This window comes from Cryptomeria japonica, chromosome 10 (genome assembly GCF_030272615.1).
Source record: "Cryptomeria japonica chromosome 10, Sugi_1.0, whole genome shotgun sequence".
NCBI lineage: Eukaryota > Viridiplantae > Streptophyta > Pinopsida > Cupressales > Cupressaceae > Cryptomeria > Cryptomeria japonica.
In genome coordinates, this window is record NC_081414.1 from 151,822,007 (window position 1) to 151,840,915 (window position 18,909).

General features: G+C 36.5%; 1 protein-coding gene across 2 annotated transcripts in view; it reads left to right on the forward strand.

The window, feature by feature from the left end:
• Positions 1-9,795: 9,795 nt before the first annotated feature.
• The window catches only part of LOC131047991 (uncharacterized), a 196,653-nt gene continuing 187,539 nt past the window's right edge, over positions 9,796-18,909 (forward strand). The window contains exon 1 of one of the 2 annotated variants that reach the window (XM_057981806.2): positions 9,796-10,336. In XM_057981806.2, coding sequence (XP_057837789.1) covers positions 9,971-10,336 — 366 coding nt within the window. In that variant the 5' untranslated portion in view covers positions 9,796-9,970. The remainder of the gene's footprint in view (positions 10,337-18,909) is intronic. The other variant, XM_057981805.2, reaches the window with a different exon arrangement.

An 18,909-nucleotide genomic window follows, 5' to 3' on the forward strand; every position in this document is an offset into this window, starting at 1 on the left:
TGATATGCAACTAAATGCAATGTTTAAAATGATATGCAACCTAATGTGATGATTAAAAATGGTATGCAACTAAATGCAATGTTGCAGAGATAGTCATTTTGTTGATCAAATTATTATGCCCTTTTTATCTGCATTGAACTTTTAAAATGTTGAAAGTTAATACAAGCATCAATGGTATAATTGAACCATGATGCCCTGAGTATAACTTACATGGATTTTGATGTTGCAAGATGACACAATCGTTGAGGTATAATTGAACCAAGATGACTTGAGCATTGCTTGCGTAAAATAGGCAAGAGTTAACCTTCATTATGTTCAAATATGAAATATCCTTGATGATGTGTTACCAATCATTTCTTGAGACAAATTTGCATAGTATTAAGGATTCACCCACAAACAACAAACATATGAAAATATAAAACTCCTTCCTTGCTGCTCTAGTTTCAAGACATCCTTGAGTTGCTTGGGAGATTTGATAACAAAAATCAAACTACTGTAGATGAACACACATGCTTACCCATGCTACCCGTCAGATAAAAACATCTTGCTAGATAGATCTTTGTTTGGTTTTGTTGCGGATATCACTTGGTGTGTTCAGATATTTTTTTGATGTTCATCATTGTGTTTCATGATCTTTGTTATGCGCGATATGTCTTTGTTCATGTGGTTGTTCGCTTGTTTAAACCCAAAAAGGTGAGTTGCCCCTAGCGAGGTCAGGATTTTGCCCCTAGCCCTAGACACAACTATCAATATGGATATATACACTAATCACCAAGCCATGGTGAGATATTATACGAATAAATTATTATAGACAATTAAGGACAGTGACTACGCTAAGTGTGTCCACGATTGTATGACATTAAAGGGCTTTGGAGGTTGTGCCTACTTACCAATAGCTTAGATCAGATGGATGCAAAAAGTATGATACATGTACTAATAGATAGAAGAGCTGATCTATCAAAAATAGTGTTTGTTTCCAGGTTTTCACCATTTGCTTTTATTGCACTTTTTTTATTTTTATGATTTTTAAATTTTTTTTATGTCACAAAGTGCATGTTTGCCAGGTTTTCACCATAGTGACAATTTTTATATCTTTTTGATTTTTTTGATCTTTTTGTTTGTTTTTAAATTATTTTTTTATTTTTTAATATGCTTCTAAATGATTAAGATGATGATTAACAAAGAGAGATAATGCTTGATAAAGTAGACTATAATCTAGATGCATGAAACTTGGATGATGGATAATGAAAAAATGAGGCCTTTTTATAGAAAAAATGGGCAATTGGATGGTTAAGGTTGAATAATCTTAACAAGGGGTAGGATTGTAAGATAATCAATCCATGTGAGACTTTCGACCCAATCCCATGTTGACAAGTGTCACCATGAGGAGGTTTGAGAGGAGAGATAAGGAGCATTAAATGCTTGAGGGGACATGATGGTTACCCTAGGGGGTTGGGTTAGGGTTAGGTTAATGAATATTCCTTTTATCCAAGGGATAAATTAATGTGCAAGGGTTAAATGGTTACCTTAGCCAAAGCAATAAATGATTTGAAGAGACCCATGAGTTAAAATGAAGGTTAAGTTAGAGGAAAGTCTCTCATCAAAGGACAAAGGTGAGTTTAACCATTAATAGTTATTTAAGAGCCTTCAATGGTTATTGAAGACTTTGAAAGTTTTTGAAAAGTGATTTCTTTTTATTTAGGAATGTGGCAATGATTAGGATATAATTTGGTTAATTAAGAAGGATTAGAAGATTCTAGAAGAATGTTTAGTGTGCAAGTGGATTTTGTAGGAGAATGCAAGTGGGAGGAATTTTGGGATTTTCAATTAAAATAAATCATTTGTTTCAATTAAATGATGCAACTTGCATTTGGATAGATATTTAAATGAATATTAATTAATTTAAATGTGAATGTAAATTTTGGATTTTATTTAAATAAAGCTTAATTTATTTAAATGAGAAAAAATGTGGATAAAGCATTAAATGCTTGAAGTCTTTGAGGGAAACCATTAAAAGCTTAAGAAAACTCTAGAAGGAAGCCATTAAAGACTTAAAGACTTTAAGGGAAACCATTAAAGGCTTGAGAAGACTCTAGAAGGAAGCCATTAAAGCCTTGAAGACTCTAAGGGAAGCCATTAAAGGTTTCGACTGGGTGAGGATAAATAGGATTTTAAATAAATAAATAATTTATTTAAAATAGTGGTGCAACTTGCTTTTTTAGGAAAATGCAAGTGGGTGAAGGATAAAGGGGATTTAAGTAATTGTTTATTTATTTAAATGTGAGAGATGAGATTTTGGGGATTTAAATAGATATTAATTTATTTAAATGTGAAAGAAGATTTAATTAAACAAATATGATTTATTTATTTAACTAATGGTTTGAATTTGGTTAAGTGTATTAAATCAAATAATTTGAATAATTTGTTTAATAAATAAGAAAAGAGGGCTGCGGTGAATTAATTATATATTAATTAAAGTAATAGTTGAAAAAAAAGGGAAATGATTAATTAAATATGAATTTAATTAATAGTTGGATAAATGATAATTAAACAAATATAAAATTCATTTAATCAAGTGGACAAAAATAGGTGTCTACACAATCCATAACGCATTGGTTAGAATTCAACAAAATAGTACCAAAGTGAGCTTTTAAGTGGTATTATCTGTTAATGCATATGTTGTTATATAAAAGACAACAATTTGATGTTTGGGAATCAAATCTCCATGTTAGTATTTTTTACTATAATGGCATCAAGAAGCCAATCCAACTATGGACTTCAATTTGAGATTTTGTCTACGAAAATTCCCAAGCCCTTGTTTTTTAGCAAAGCTTTGTCAGGAGAATATATATTGCTTGTGGTATTGAGCTCCTGAGGTTGACAAACCAAGTAATGAATTACCTAAGACCAAAGGGAAAGGAGCAGGAAATGAAGACCAACATTTATCACAATTGGACAAACTGGTACATGGCAAAGCAATACACATATATCAAGATATATGGATTTAGTTGTCAACCTCATATATTGCCCTTCATTGTGCCAAATAGATTGACTGCCCTAAAAATTGTTTAGCATTTGTTTGAGGCATTTGCCCCTTTTAGGGAGCAAGACAAGGGGTCATTTATTCCACTTTATTTGGAGATTGGTGATTATATGATTAATATAGTCAAAGGTTATGAGCAGGCTAAGTAGTTATTAAATTCTTTTCATTTGCCAATAGGGTTGACAACAAGACAATTTGACCCATAAGGATAATTTACTTCTACCAATAAATTTGGTACATTTGGAGCATATGAACATGATTTTTTATTGAATGAGGAACTAATGAGAAACTACTAGTCTTGTGAAGAAGTAAAAGTAAAAAGGTATTCTTATTTCAAGGTGCAAAAATTTGAGACCAGAAAGAGGCTTAAGGACCCATACTACCTAGGATTCTTTCTAGATGAAAGTAAAAGGGTTAAGAGGATGGAGTTATTTATTCAGAATGCTAATGCTATCTTGGCCAATTTGTCCACTGGTCCTCCTCCATCCCCAACTCCCTCTATATTTGAAGTAGGAGGACTAGTTGTGGCTTCACCTTTAGCTCAAATGTCCCCAACCCCATCTGCTAGTATTGCATTATCACAAGGAATTGATGAGGGATTCAAACAACAAGAGCAAGAGGAGATGGTGCAAGAACTAAGGTTGCAACCCTATGTGCTTCCCATTGAACAAAATGATGACATCATGGATATAGCGTATTATCTAACTGAAGATGTGAGGAGAAAAGCCTTAGAAACATTCTTGTCTAATGATGAATTCATTCATTCAAAAGAATTCAAGATGTTTATTTACAAAAAGAAAGGAAGGGAGTTAATTGACAAACAAGTTAAAATTCCTATGGAGCAACATGAAGAATATAATAAGAAGTTCTATGAAGGTGTAAAAGAAGAACTTGAGAATATGACACCCAAGAAAGGAAGAGAGATGTTGAAGAAGGCTGGTTGCTTATTAATTTTAGGCTTGGACCTTGCATCATGTGTTGTTTTTGATAACTTGAGAAGATTTGAAGGTGTTGATTGTAGGTTAATAAATGAGGGGTTAGACAAGTTGTGCTTTGGATCAGACTTCAGACTCTCAGACAAAACCCTTTTAATGCGATTCTTGTATCTAGAAGGCAAGAGGCTAGCGACAATAAGTGACCTGCACCAAATTTTAGGGAATCTATGGTATACAGGCTTAAAGAAATTTCAACCACTGAGGTGGCAAACTTTAATGTAAATACAACCTTGTTCAACAGAGAAAAAGTAAAGGAACAAGAGCAAACAATTACAGAGCTCAAGAAATAGAATAATAACTTGAGAGAGGCATTAAGAGTGTCTTCAGGTAGACGCCTCTTGCTGGAAGCAGAGGCCACATCTTCAAAATTAAAAACTGATGTCATTTTTAAGAAAGGAAAAAGAGAAGAAGTAGAAATGTAGATGCTTGGGGCCTAACAATAAAATGTGTCCTTGAAGAGAGAATTAAAAAACTGGCAAATTCAAAATAGCTCAGAATTTGATTAAAGTTCAGAATAGCTCAGAATTTAGAGACAGAGAAAAATAGAAATCTATTTGAAACTTGTAATAAAACACTTGTCAAAAAAGCAACAATTGCTTTATTGTTTACATAAATATTCTGAGAATGTTGAGGAGGAAGGTGAATGGCCTTGTGATTGATGAATTGAAAATCACAATGTTCGAAGTAGATGCATTATTAATGGAGCATCACAGATTTCATGGACACATAGCAAAATCTCTTGCCAAATTCAACAAGTTGTAGGGCACCACTCCTCCACCATTTGCTAAGGAAACATGGGAGGACAAGACATTACAATAGTAGAAAATTGATCTAGGAAAAGTTTTGTTACATAATGTGATTGATAAAGTTACAAATGATGTAAACAAGTTGGAGGAGAAATTACACAAATAGTTGGATGGACTATATGAGCTTACTGCAGTGTTAGAATTTTGAATAGACAAAATGCAACTGTGGCAAGTCCAGCTTATAATACTCATCTTGATGCTTGGAACTAGTTTTTGTTGAAAGAAAATTGAAGAGTAGAACAAGGGAATATTTCAATGCCTTGATCATTTCTGACCAAAGATATTTTGTCTTATTTATACGTTATTTCCACTAGGACCCACAAGTGCTAGCTCACCTTCAGGTTTGGTCTTTTCTCCTGCTCAACATGAACATATTAACACCTAGGAAATCACAATAGGATCTAACCATTAGAAGTCATAAGCTGAGTTATTTCCATACGCTCTCATGTATTTCGGGTCATTAAATGCTCTTGGCATATTCTTTTGTGATCAAGTTGAATTTTGACACATGACAAAGTAACTTGAAGCTTGTTGCTCCCTTGTGTTATAAAAGTGAAGTTGAGGTTACTTTGTAAGGGTTCTGAAATTGTGTAAGGCTCAAGTTGATAGAATAGAAAGTTCTTATGCTTAGTGAATTTCATAGAGTTTGTTTTTTATGAATTGTATGGTTACAAATTTAAGAGATTAATGAAAATATCACTATGGATTGTCTCCCATTTTATTCTCTTTCTTTTGTATGAATTTGTCTATCAAGGATAGGTGAATTTGTGTTTGTGATTTTTTCATGAATGTGTGATGCATAAATTGGGTTTCCTTCAAGCAAGGAATGAAATACCATTCGTGTCTTACAATGACTTTAAAAGGATGGTGGTGATTAAATAAGTATGATCCATATGTGTGACAATTGGATGCATTTGTAATGCATATGCATTTAGAATTATATGTGTAATCTTTGCCAATTTCATTGAATATGCAACTCTATTCCAATAGATAAGGTACCGGTCCCCATAGTATGTTTTTTCAGTAACCAAATTGAAATCAAAGCAAATTTTCTTTATATTTGTTGTAGGTTAGAGTTAGAATAGGAGTTTCACTCTCAAGAATGCATTTAATGATAAATACTCAGAATGGGGCCAATTATAAATGAATTCATACGTGTTTTGAATTATTTTACTGAGATTCATCTACTTGGAGGCAATACTTGCCATTACTTGTTTTAGATATGTCAATATTGCAAAGGTTTACCCACCTGGGTCGTGCAAAGCCCAAAGAGTAGAAGAATTGCTTGCATTTGTAAGTGATTCTTGTCAATTGGCCATTTGTCACGGATTTCTGTTGATAGGAGAAGGCTAATTCTTAGGAAATCCTGAGGAAACAAATGGTAGAACCAACAATATCTCCATGGGAGAGGCACAAAACTGGAAGATTAACAAGTTTATTAAACTGATTCAGGATAAGTTTTAGAACTCTCAAGACTTTAAAATATCCCAAATTCTAAGAGAAGGTAACATGATTGCAGATAAAAGCGTTAAATAGGGGGTATGAAATTAATAAATTGGATCAGATTGAGTGGTTAGAGGATCCGAATGTGATGCCCTTCAAGAAGAATGTGGAGGATGTTGGCGATTGAGGGGCTGATGGGAGGGCAATTTTGACAGAGATCTAAAATGAAGTGTTATAAGGAATATAGGTCAGAGCGATGTATTTCTCCAGGCGGATAGGGGGGTCATGAATCATAAAGCTTGATAAGATTGCGAGGAACCACATCTTTTCATCATAACTTTTGCAAATTTGCTTGGAATTAGTTATTATATCTTACTAAGAGGCTGAAAAATAGGACCCACAGGGATGTGGAGTTGGGTGTTAGAGAAGCTTTTAAATTGAGTAAGGAGTAGATAGTGGTGTTATGAAATTGAATATACAAGGCTTAATGACACCTTGTAATTCCAATCGTAAATTTTTGATTGTGAATAAAATATGGTAACTTTAACTGATAAAAAAAATATGCTGAGATAATTACGAAGTTAACTAATAGCATGATAGAGATAGTTAAACTCAGAGCGAGTGGTAGTTGAGAGAAGAAAATAAATTAATTTTTTTTTACTTTTCATGCATTTAAGTGTCACAAACACGTCAAATTTAATGCTCCTAGTTTTTATTCACGAACATTTTTACATCCATTATGTGAATGTAATATGCCACAATATTACAAATAAAATTAACATAACTTTAAAAATCTCACATATATATATATATATATATATATATATATATATATATATATATATATATATATATAATTTAAAGCTTATAGATCTATTTTCTTAAAAATACCAATAATTCTCTATATATTAATTGATATCACTAACAATCATAATAATTTTTTTTCTTACATATTCAAACTCTCATTCCTGCTACCATATATATCTTCTTTAATCTATATAAAATAGGTGAAGATATGTCCAGAAAAAATATAAAAAAATATATATACACCAACTTTTAGGGGCTGCACTGGAGCACAACTTCCTACGACACCGGACCTGTGAGTCACTCGACTCGGGAAGATCCGAGGAGCGCACAGGCTGGACTACGCCTCGTGGAATCGAACTGTATTTCGCACAACACAAGTTTCAAACCAACACACCAAGAAATAAAATCTCAATGCAAATAATTACGCATGATGCAAAAATAAAGCTACAGAAAATAAAATTCACAACACAAGAATTCGGGGCAAAGAATTTGTTTTATGTCAAAATTGTTACAAATTTACAGAAACCCAGACTCAGAATGCACAGGTTCGGTTACACCAGAAATGTTTGGCTTCCAACGGATTCCCACACTCTACTATCTTAGCCCCATGAATTACAAGCTCGTGGCAACTAAATTCCCTTTAAGCCCATAAGACACTCACACTTAAAATTTCAGTGTACAGAATTTGCACCATAATACAAAATGCTTACAATACTTATTTCGGTCCAAGAATCATCCGCTTAACTCTCACACCTCATATATATATATATATATAAAAGAATCATCCGCTTAACTCTCACATCTCATATATATTATATAATATATATATAGAGAGAGATATAGATAAGTAATAGATGATTTTTATTAATAATAATTGCAGATTATAAACTATGTTTTCAATTATTAAACTATGTATGATATCTTTCACTGGCCATGAACCATCATGACTGTAACAAAAATTGCCCTGCAAGACCACCACCTCTCAAGACGCCTAGGCAAAGTATACTTTAATGTTAAAACTACATTGAGCAAAAGCCAAAGCTGTATACGAGTTCCCACATTATCACCTAACCTTGACGCTAAATGGTCTCCATATTCAAACCAGTTTTCTTGCATACCACCCCTTGAACCCTTATACCAATTACATTTCATATATTCACAAAATCCCTACTTGCCATACAAAATTGGAGACCATGATACAAAAAACAAACAACAAAATACTAGCTCAAAACCCCATTTTGACATCGATTACTTGGATTCCTACATCTTTGGCTTACTTGGGCCATTATCCCAGTAATCTTTAGGGTTGAATTTCGGGTATTGATGACCCTGTTTATTTCTTTCCTCCCAAGCAATCTATTCAATCTCCTTCCCTTGCACAAACTTTTTCAGTGCCTCCCAACCGATTTGGGCATCCTCTCGCTTTTCTTCTCTGTTCTCACCATCCCTCCACAAAATGAATGGCATGAATTCTACACTCTCCTTGCCAGTGCAGATACCTTCACTGATGCTCTTGCACAAAATTTTCCCTGGTACTGCTCTTGCTAGCAATGATTTGAGCCCAAAGAGATATGCCTCTAAGATACAAGCCCGAAGCACCCACTCCACCTCCTCCTTAGTACCCTGTTCCAAACCCCAAGCAACCACCAATGAAACTATGTTTACATTGGTGCGAAACCTAAATTTTGATTTCATAAAATCCCCCCCAAGCAATATGTCTAGAATTTGAAGAAAAATAGGATCCTTGTGCTTGAAGAAACCACATAGCCTCTTCTTAGAGATTTTACCATGAAGGACCATTTGTAGTTTAGGTGACGAGAGTGAGAAATTGGCCTCCATCCTCTTCGCTCTACACTAGTTCACAAGATCCTAAATGCTTCCTCTCACTCACTCTCCACCTTGTTTTGAAATGAAAACCACCCCAAAGTTTACTTTAAATCTCCCACCTCACACCTTGGCAATTACACTTCACCACTTCCTCCCAAACACTGACATGCGATCATCTTCGTTTCGTCAACTCAATCCCTTCAAAATCGTCCCATGTCTCTTCTCCTTGCATAACATTTAATGACATCCTTGCCTTGGATAGAGTGTCTGTGACGGTATTGCCCTACTGTAGGGTATGTGATATTTGAAAGTTTTCAAATTCATTAATCTCCTTTAAAATTATTTTTGTAAATTTGTCTAGCTTCCATGAGAGTGTCTCCCCCTTAATTAAGGTATTAATAATTATTAGCGAATCACCTTCAAGGTGCAAATTAGAAATTGCTAACCGTTTGGCCATCCTCACTCCACATCGTGCAACTTGAGCTTCTGCTTCATTATTTGTTCCTGTCGGAAGCCATCTCGTGTCGAGGGTGAGAAATCACCTTTTCAATTACGAGCTATGTACCCTCCTCTGATAGTCCTGGGTTTCTTTTTGAAGCCCCATTGAAATTAATTTTAATCTATTCTTATTCTTGTTTTCTCCACTCCACTTTGATCGTGTGACACTTCGAACTAACCCAAGGAAAAGTCCATTAAAAGGGCATACATATATTAATATTCTTCTTCTTTTATTTTATTAAAAAATATTTTATAATGTAATTTGTAAAAGAAAAAAAAAAAAAATACTGAAAAAGTTCTTCGACTTAAGGTAATAAAATTTCAGTTGGGAATTCGCTCAAAAAATAGAACTAAATATGACTGTGGATACCCTAAATTAGCTTCGGCCGTAAATATGAAATACAAAATAAAAGCAGTAGGAAATGGATAATTTATTAATATTCAAATTTGATTCCAACGATACCGTTTGGAAAACACAAAGAGATTCATTTCTTTTCAATACACAGCAATAAGCAAAGATCAGGAAAAGAAAACAGTCTGGTATTCGCAAAATGGATGCTCCAGAAGCTCAAAAAACTCTAATGAAAGCCCTTGAAGACTTTACTAGTCGTGAAAACTGGGACGATTTTTTCAAAATCCGATCAGACAAGCCCTTCGAGTGGTACGGCGAGTGGTCGAATCTGGCGGAGCCCCTCGCCCAACACTGTGCTCTCCATTCCAGCAATGGCCAACTGGAGTTGGACATCCTTATTCCTGGCTGCGGAAACTCCGAGCTTTCAGAAAAGCTATACGACGCAGGATTTAAGCGTATAACGAATATCGACTTCTCCAAAGTGGTCATCGGAAATATGCTCAGAAAGTACCTGCGTACTCGCCCCGGCATGATCTGGAGAGTTATGGACATGACTAATATGCAGGCAATTTATTCAACTTGACTGCCCTTTTTGCATTTCATTCTTATCTGAATTTTCTGGATGTTTCTGAATTTGGATATGGAGTGCAGTTTTAGTTTGAAGTTTTTCTATGTTTTTAGAGTTATTTTTGTTTCATATTATGTAATGCTTGTGTGGCGAAGATATTTTTTACTGTACGGTGTCTTCAGGCCTTGTGGGGTTTAAGTTTAAGCAGGGTTTAGGGGTTGAATGCTTAAGTAAATTAGCTTTTAAGGCGCACGACGCCTAAACGATGTGAGGCCACTCCTTGCCTTCTGCGTGTCTAATATGTGTTGGCAAGAAGGTACGGAACTGTGCTACTAAAATGTATATGCTCATCCCAATGGATTAGAATACGTGTCTTCTCTATGAAGTAAACAGGCCTCCACCGTCAGGCCCGCTCAATTTGTACTAATTGAAGTACGAGTCAATGTCGGTGTGTACAGTTGCAGCAGTATTTGCTTTAGAGACCAGTTTCTCATTCTAAGATTGCATTGTGTGACATGTCGCTATTAGCAATTTACCATATGCTTACAAAAGGAGAGAAGTTGAGAAGTTTTAAGTTTAAGCTGGTTTGGAGGTTAAACGCTTAAGTGATTTAGTCTTTAAGGCGCACGATGTCTAAACGTAAATGGGACCACCTCTTGCTTTCTGTGCGTCTAATATGTGTTGGCAAGAAGGTGCGGAACTGTGCCATTGCCATGTATATGCTCATCCCAATGGATTATAACCTGCGCCTCCTTTATGGAGTAAACAGGCTTCCACCATCTGGCACGCTCATTTTTTACTAATTGAAGTACGAGTCAATGTCGGTATGTACAGTAGCAGCAGTATTTGTTTTAGAGTCCAATTTTTGATTCTAAGACGGCATTGTGTGATATGTCACTATTAGCAATTTACCATATGCTTACAAAAGGAGAGAAGCTGAGAAGGTCTTTTTGGGATCTTTGTTCAGGGTACGAGTTTATAGTTTTTCAGAGTTGCTGTGGTTGTTGTCTTGACTTACCCATGCAATATTTAAATGAATATGGGTCAATTTCCCTTTGGATCACTCTTGTGCAAGTTGAGGGCATAGATCTCAGTTATTCAGTGTAACTCAAGCAATTGCGACGATTTTACTGGAAAACTCATATAAAACAGGCATAATCTAGTTTGTTTCTGACAAGATTGAGGTATGAAATGAATTTTGTATTTTGGCATTTGTTTGGTTCTTATTCTATCCTCTCAAAGCAACAGAAAAAATAGCCTGGTTATATCACTTTTGAAATGATGCATATAGTTAAACACATAACTCCTTTTTTGATTGTCATATTGGATTGCACTTGATGATCCTATGATTCCTATCCATAGTTTGCAAACTCAGTTCTGGCTAATGTTCCATGGATTTCTAAGACAGGGGATGGGGGGACCAAGTGCCTACATTTGGGGATTGTTGATTGCAAAAACTTGCACTTTCGGTCAACGCATAATAGAATGCTAAGTGTATCCTATTCTCTCTTGAATAAGAAAATACCTAATGCTGTTCGGACTAATCATAGGGGATAACCTCAAGGTTCCAACTATCAGTGCTTGACTTGCTTAGGATAACTCAGTAATTGATGTGTATTGCTGATAAACATGAGGGGCTTTATGCATTTTACAAGCTGGCCTGCATTTGGTATAGCAATCTGGCGATGGTTTGATTCTTGAATTGGGCGAAATAAATAGCAAAGGGATTAGGGTTTAGAGATTCTAGGGACAATGACAGTAACAGTTGGTGGTATAGGTAGACAAATTTCGAATAAACTAGTTCCCGCTCAGCTAGAGATAAACTCACAATTCCACAGGAATGGTGCAAGCTCCAAGGGAAATAGAAGGATTTTCAGACTATGAATTATTCATTTAGATACCCAATTTTGGCGCAATCTGAAACAAAACATTCACAATTGAACTAAGAGCAATGGTAGGCTCAGACTAACCATGCATAGAGACCTACAATTAGCATGCCTCCAATGGTATGAACCTGAAATCAAATCAAATACCCTCACACTCCACCATTAAGATCATTGAACTTTGCTAACTTGATGAAAAGAAACCATGCATATAGGTTAGAGCAAATGGCAAAAACATCATTCTTCAATGCTTTATTCATTTGTTCTAACTGCTATTACAACAATTTCTGTCCAACAATCCTACTCTATTCTACTTCTATTTCTAACTACTGCTACTTTTAAACTGCTAGCCTCAAAAATCTAATCTTCTAGCCTTTCTAACCCCTTACAATGAGAGAGGCATTGGCCTTTTATAGGTTTTACATTCTAAATCAATGGCCAGGATTCCATCCATCCAATGGCTCAGATTTGCCTTCTAGAAGTCCTGACGGTTTTTTGGTTAATGATCTCAACAACCATCAACCACTTTTCCAACTACCCTCAATTGTTTTCAGTTAATCCTACTAGGAGACAAGAATACATGGGGCTCGAGGCACAAAAAGGTGAATTTGGTAGCTGGGAAATAACTAACTTGTGGCCCCCTTTTGAATTGCATTAAACCGGGCCCACAAGTAGTCATCTTACAATAAAGCAATTGCTTTTACAAGAAAATTATTTTCTGTTATCTCCAACTGTTCTTTTTTTCTTTTTGCATGTCCTATAGCGTTCCGTGCATGCACCTGTCACTATTTTCTAGAATTCTGGGAATGGCACCAATTGCCCCCTACAACACATCGTTCTATGATCCTTCCTCAATCTTATGCTCTGGCTATTAACTTGTTGCCATGTCGATGGTGGTAGGGGTCCTTGCTCATATAACCCTTCTTGCTTTGTCTTTGGCTCCACTCGCTGACATCTTCAGGATGCTGGCATGGAATTCTCTCTCTGACTTTATCCTGGGAATCCTCCGACTCAATCGGTGCTACGGATGGTAGTGCTGTAGAGCTTACTTTCTCCCAAGCATCTCCACATGGCCTCCCCTGGTTCTTCATCCTGCATTGACACACAAGTCAAGGATCAATCATCATTTTACCATTCACACATTCCCCGAAGGATTTGAGCATTACTCTACCATCGTGTCCTAGAGGGTCTTTTGGTTTTGAGGAAGTGATGAACTTCATAAGCTTGGGATAATTGAGAAAGGCACTTTGGGAATGAAGACTATCCTTGATTTTGAGCTTCAATCAACACTAGTTTTGAAATGCCACTCCGTTTGTTAAGTAAGGGTCCTTGATGCTCTCAATCTCACCTTTTGTGATTGCAAAATCCAACTTTGGGAAGCAGGCTTGGGAATGAAAACTCAGCATTTGAAGGAGGTATTAGGACATCACCAAATGATGGCACAAACTAAGAATGTTCTGCCTTTACCTCGAGCTTGGAAGGGTCACTGGAAACCATGTTTTACTGCCACCTTTTGTAGACACTGAAGTTTGAAAGACATGCATGAATTTCAGTATAAAGTTCGGTCTTTTCCATGGGGTTGGCAAGCAAAAAGTTCAGAAAACTCCAAACTTCCTCATGAATTGATCAAGCTCGGTCTAAACTTTTGCATTTTTAGGCCAAAAGATCTGTCAACACTGAACTTTCTTAGCCATTGATGAAATTTGGCCAGAACTTCAGTGTTTTCAGGCATTTTGGAATGCCAAAGGTTTAGAAAAGTCCGAACTTTGCTCATGAAAGGCATAAACTTTGGCAAGGCTTAGGGAATGGGGTTATTGTTTTAGCAAACACTGAGGTTTGGTCTGCAACTTTGCTTTATACCTTGTTCCTCTTTCATTGCCTTGGCCTCTATCCCTCCTAAACACTTAAATCTAATGCTGCAATGCTTTGCCTATGTCGATGAGGGGTCTTTGATGCCCTTGACTGAAACTTGGTGGCACAAAATGAGAAAGTTCATCTCTTATTTCTTTGCAAACACATGAACCTCGGTCTAAACCACAAGATTTTCAAGCCAAAAGTCTAGCAAACTCCGAAATGCTCATACCTTAGTGAAATTTGGTATAAACTTAAAGATTTTCTAAGGTATTTGCAAGCAAAAAGTTTAGCAAATACCGAAATTGCAGAGGTAAAGGTGAATTTCGGTCCTTTTTTAGGCATTTGCAAGGGGGCATGAAGAACCTTTTAAAATATTTCTTATTCACTTTTCTCTTGCTAGAGCCGAACTTGAAGAGGCATCTAATGAATTTCAGTGTTTTCTTAGGGGGTTGCAATAATTTTGGGAAAAAGAACTTAACCCATTTTGACTGTAACATCAACAAAGTTTAGGATGAGACCTAGTGCAAGGAGGTCTTTAGTTTGAAAGCCAATTCCAGTCTTTTGATAGAAAACATTGAATTTAGTTGGTGTGAAGCTAGACCCTTGGAAAGACATTAGGATTTCAATCTTTCCTCCCCTCATTTACTTAGTCTCTCATACGCTCAGACCTCACCTTCATTCTATATGCCAAGCTTCTTTGTCTCTAGGAGGCCATGCAGATTTGGCTTATGGGCTTGGATTCCAAATACGCCTGTGCATCTCTCTCTCTCTCTCTCTCTCTTTCTCTCTCTCTCTCTCTTAGGGCTAGTAGGGCAAAAAAAGGAAGAGAGTCCCTGTCGGAGACGGGGAGGGTGTGCACAACACAACATGGATGGTGGGGGGTGGCATGTAATGTCCCCTTCTCAACAATAATCAACTTAGTTGACTGTTAGCCTATCTCGGAGATCCATAGGTTAGTCGGAAGTAGAAATTAGGGTTTTCTAGCTCTGGGAGGATGTTTTAGCATTTTTGATGGCTTGCATGTTGGAGTTTGTCAGTTTTGGTTCTGGATTCCTTCTGGGTTTTTGGAAAGCTTTGCAATAATGGTACGTGCATAGCAAGCAGAGAAGTTTGGCAAACTTACTATTTTTAGTAAGTAGAGATGAAGGCAGCTTATTTCTCTGGGTTTTCATAGAGCTTCGCGATGGTGTAACATGCAAATGAATCTGAAGACCTTTTTTGGACTTACTATTTTTAGTAAGTACGATAGCTACTCAGATTGGGGTTAAAATCACTTTGGACACACTTACTATATTTAGCAGTATGCTATTATTAGTAAGTGCTATTTTTGGCAGGGGTTATGCAGCTCAGTTTAGTGGCTATTTCTGACAGGGCAATTCTCCTAGTTTGTTTTCCCATATCCTTGGAGCTTGTTTTGGCAGGTTCAATATTTGGTGAAAAATGGTGTTTTTAATTAAATTATAACTTAAGGCAAGTTGGACGATTTTCTAAATAGGATTGCTTAAGTTATATTAATATTTAAAAGTCATTTCCCTAAGTTTATGTTGAGTGCTCACTTTATGCATTATTGGCATTTTTAATAAAGTGACTCATCTATGCACTTGAGCAATTTGGGAAGGAGATGGAATGAAATGAAACGAAAGCCAAATTAAAGAAATTTGAATGTCAATGTTTAAATCCATATTGGATGGAAAGGAAGTTCGATTTGGGGAGAAGATTATAAACAAAGGCCTTGGGCTCTCATTTTGGGGTATCCATGAATATTGCAACAAAGTGTTGCCGGAATTTCGATTGAATGCTTCGAGGAATGCTTACCCCCTGGTTGAATGTTTAGCTTCTCGCTTGAAAGATAGCGACTAGTTGAGACTGTGAGACTATTATTCACTCAGGAGAATAGATGGAGTACATTGAGGAGTTTATGTTTGATGTTTTCTGATTTTTGGTGTGAAGTGTGTGAGTTGCAGGTTGCTGGTTTCAGCGTGGCTGTAGGTGTGTTTAATTCACAAGTCTCCACATGATTCTTCAATGGTTCTGGGTATTCGCTCAACCTTTCCCTATGCCCTAGGTGATTCTTCATGTCAGTTTTCAACTCTTAATTTGGAGTCTTGATTTTATATTGCAAATCGTACTTTCTACCCTAACCGTACCATGCTGGAGCTGTCTTGGGATGCATGCAAAATATGTTTGTGTGAGTATGTTGCATTTTATGGGTCTTAGCATGATCGCCTACCTCCTAGCTTTCATTTGCAATCAATTTTGAGTCAGTCCGTGGAGTATTGATTGAGTTGTGAGCATTTTAATGTGGTTAAGTGTTACTGGTTTGCGTTTTCTAGCTTGCTGTTCTTGCATATCAGATTCTGAAAATTGAAGTGTGTAGTGTGTTTTTGGAGTAGTTAGTCTTTGTAGCTTTGGGAGTGCATAATACATCATTTGCAGCGTTGGACAGTGATATTCTCTAATTTGAAAATTCATGCTATGTAATGTAAAGCTGATTAGTAGTACTAACAACTATCTTATTCTGAATTGTATTATAAGATCCATTGAATAAGTGGAAGAGGTTGGCTTGGCCACCTATCTCATCTTATTGTAATGACGCCTCCTGCTGAATAAGTGGTTGAGTGGATTGTTATTTTCATTTTCAATCCTCCCATTGAATAATTGGTCGAGTGATTGTTGTTTACTTCAGACTCCTTGAATTGTAGTTGGCTGGTTACACAGCCAAATTGTTGTTAAAATTCTATTGCCCGCTAGACAAGCGGAAGGGGTTGGCTTGCCGCCTAGCATTGTAATTTCCAGTGGATTATTGAAGCTAACAATCCCCCAATCACCATATGCTCTCACCTTCCCACACTAGGTTCTTGGTGATCAGAAAGTGGAAGGGTTACCTTTCAGCAGTGTTCTGATTATCTATTCTAACCCTAACGGGTGCTTTGTGATGTTTGTAACTGGAAATGATTGAAAAAAAAGTAAGGGGATATTTCAGTGGTATCAAAGCTGGTTTTTCTGCCAGCCCGTGTGTTAGATTGATCAAAGATCTCCATTAGCGATAGAGAAGTCCGATACTACAACAAAGAGCAAAGAAGACAACAATATCAAATTTCAGTAGTGCCAGTTGAATATAATGACAAGAACAAACTGTATTCTCATCAATATACAAATGATTTACTGTATTCTCATCAATATACAAATGACTGGATTAACCAATACAATGAATGACAAGAACAAACTGTATTCTCATCAATATACAAATGATCAACTGGATTAACCAATACAAGGAATATGAGCCTGCTTATATAGACAAGGCCATATGGATATACGAGCACACAATCATGACATGTGGCTTAATGAGAAACAAGGGTAGATAAGAAATACTAGGGGTAGGTAGGAGAAATAATATAATATTCCACAAGAGGTGGATGATCCACTGAATGTGGAGTGTAACAGCAAAATAAGACCACAAAAGGTGGAATTTCTCCTACAAGCTACATCCTGTTGTGACCATTTCACACATCGCCCCATTGCAAATGGGGACCCCTGCTTTTTGCTATCTAGGGTTTGTTCTTTAGGTCTTTTAGGGTTTTGTCTATTAGCCTTTGCAAGATGAGTGCTGTCGAGGAGATCAATAGGATAGCAGGTCCTGCTGGAGTGAAAGTCCTGATACTGAAATTTGGCTAAGTCTGAAAGTCTTGATCCTGAAATTTGGCTAAGTCTGGAAACTGAAAAACCTCCAAAAACTAGATTTTGCAATATAGCTCCTGGAGGTCTGAAACCACTCTCAAACATCCTGAAAGTATATATGGAATATAACTTAAAGTATAAGAAAGTTCTTATACTTAAATGTTATATTCTATAAAATTATCCTGATAGAGAGTTCAAAAAGTCAAATTTCGCTCCTGACCCTTAGAGAGGGCCCACAGCGAAAAATCGCTCCTGACCCTCAGAGAGGGCCCAGGGCGAGATTTTGATTTCCTTCATTTTGCAATAAAAAGAGACCAAGTTTTGATCATGAAGGGGAAATAAATGACTTTCTCCACCCGCCTAAAGAAGTTTTGACTTGAAATAATGAAGGACCTTGTTGAAAATAGAAAAATCGCTCCTGATCCTCAGAGAGGGCCCACAGCGAGAAATCTTATAAGGGTCATTGCTAGCCTTATTTGGTCGATTTGAGAGGTCAAGAGCATGATGAAGGATAGAATGAGCATAATGAAGTATCCAGACTTGATTAAAGATGATAAACTGAAGGAGTTTTGCCCAGGAAAGGAAAAATCTCTCCTGACCCTCAGAGAGGGCCCACAGCGATTTTCTTTGTGTGCACATTTTTGGACCTTTCTTGGACATGAATTTTTATTCATAGCAAAGAACAAGGTAACATCTCCCTTGGCAAAGTGATTTTTAGATGAAAAGTGAAGCATTTTGGTCCAAGAAGCGAAAATCGCTACGGACCCTCAGAGAGGACCCACAGCGAGATTTTCAAATATGCATTATTCTTGCAAGATCAAAGTGATTTTATGATTGGATGGGATGAAGGAAAGCATGTTCTGTCTGTTGAATATAATTTGGAGGATCAACACAAGAAGAAATCAACCCAAAATCAAAAAATCGCTACGGACCCTCACTAAAGGCTCACAGCGAGAAATCGCTCCGGACCCTTAGAGAGGGCCCATAGCGAGAAACCTAAAATGGGAATTTTTCATCCAAGTTTGAGAAAGGCTAAGGTTAGCCATGGGTTTGGAGCGATGTTTGAAAAGCCTTGAAGTGAAAAGAAATTGTTGAGAATCAAAATTTTGAAGGCAATTACGAAAATCGCTATGGGCCCTCAAAGAGGGCCCATAG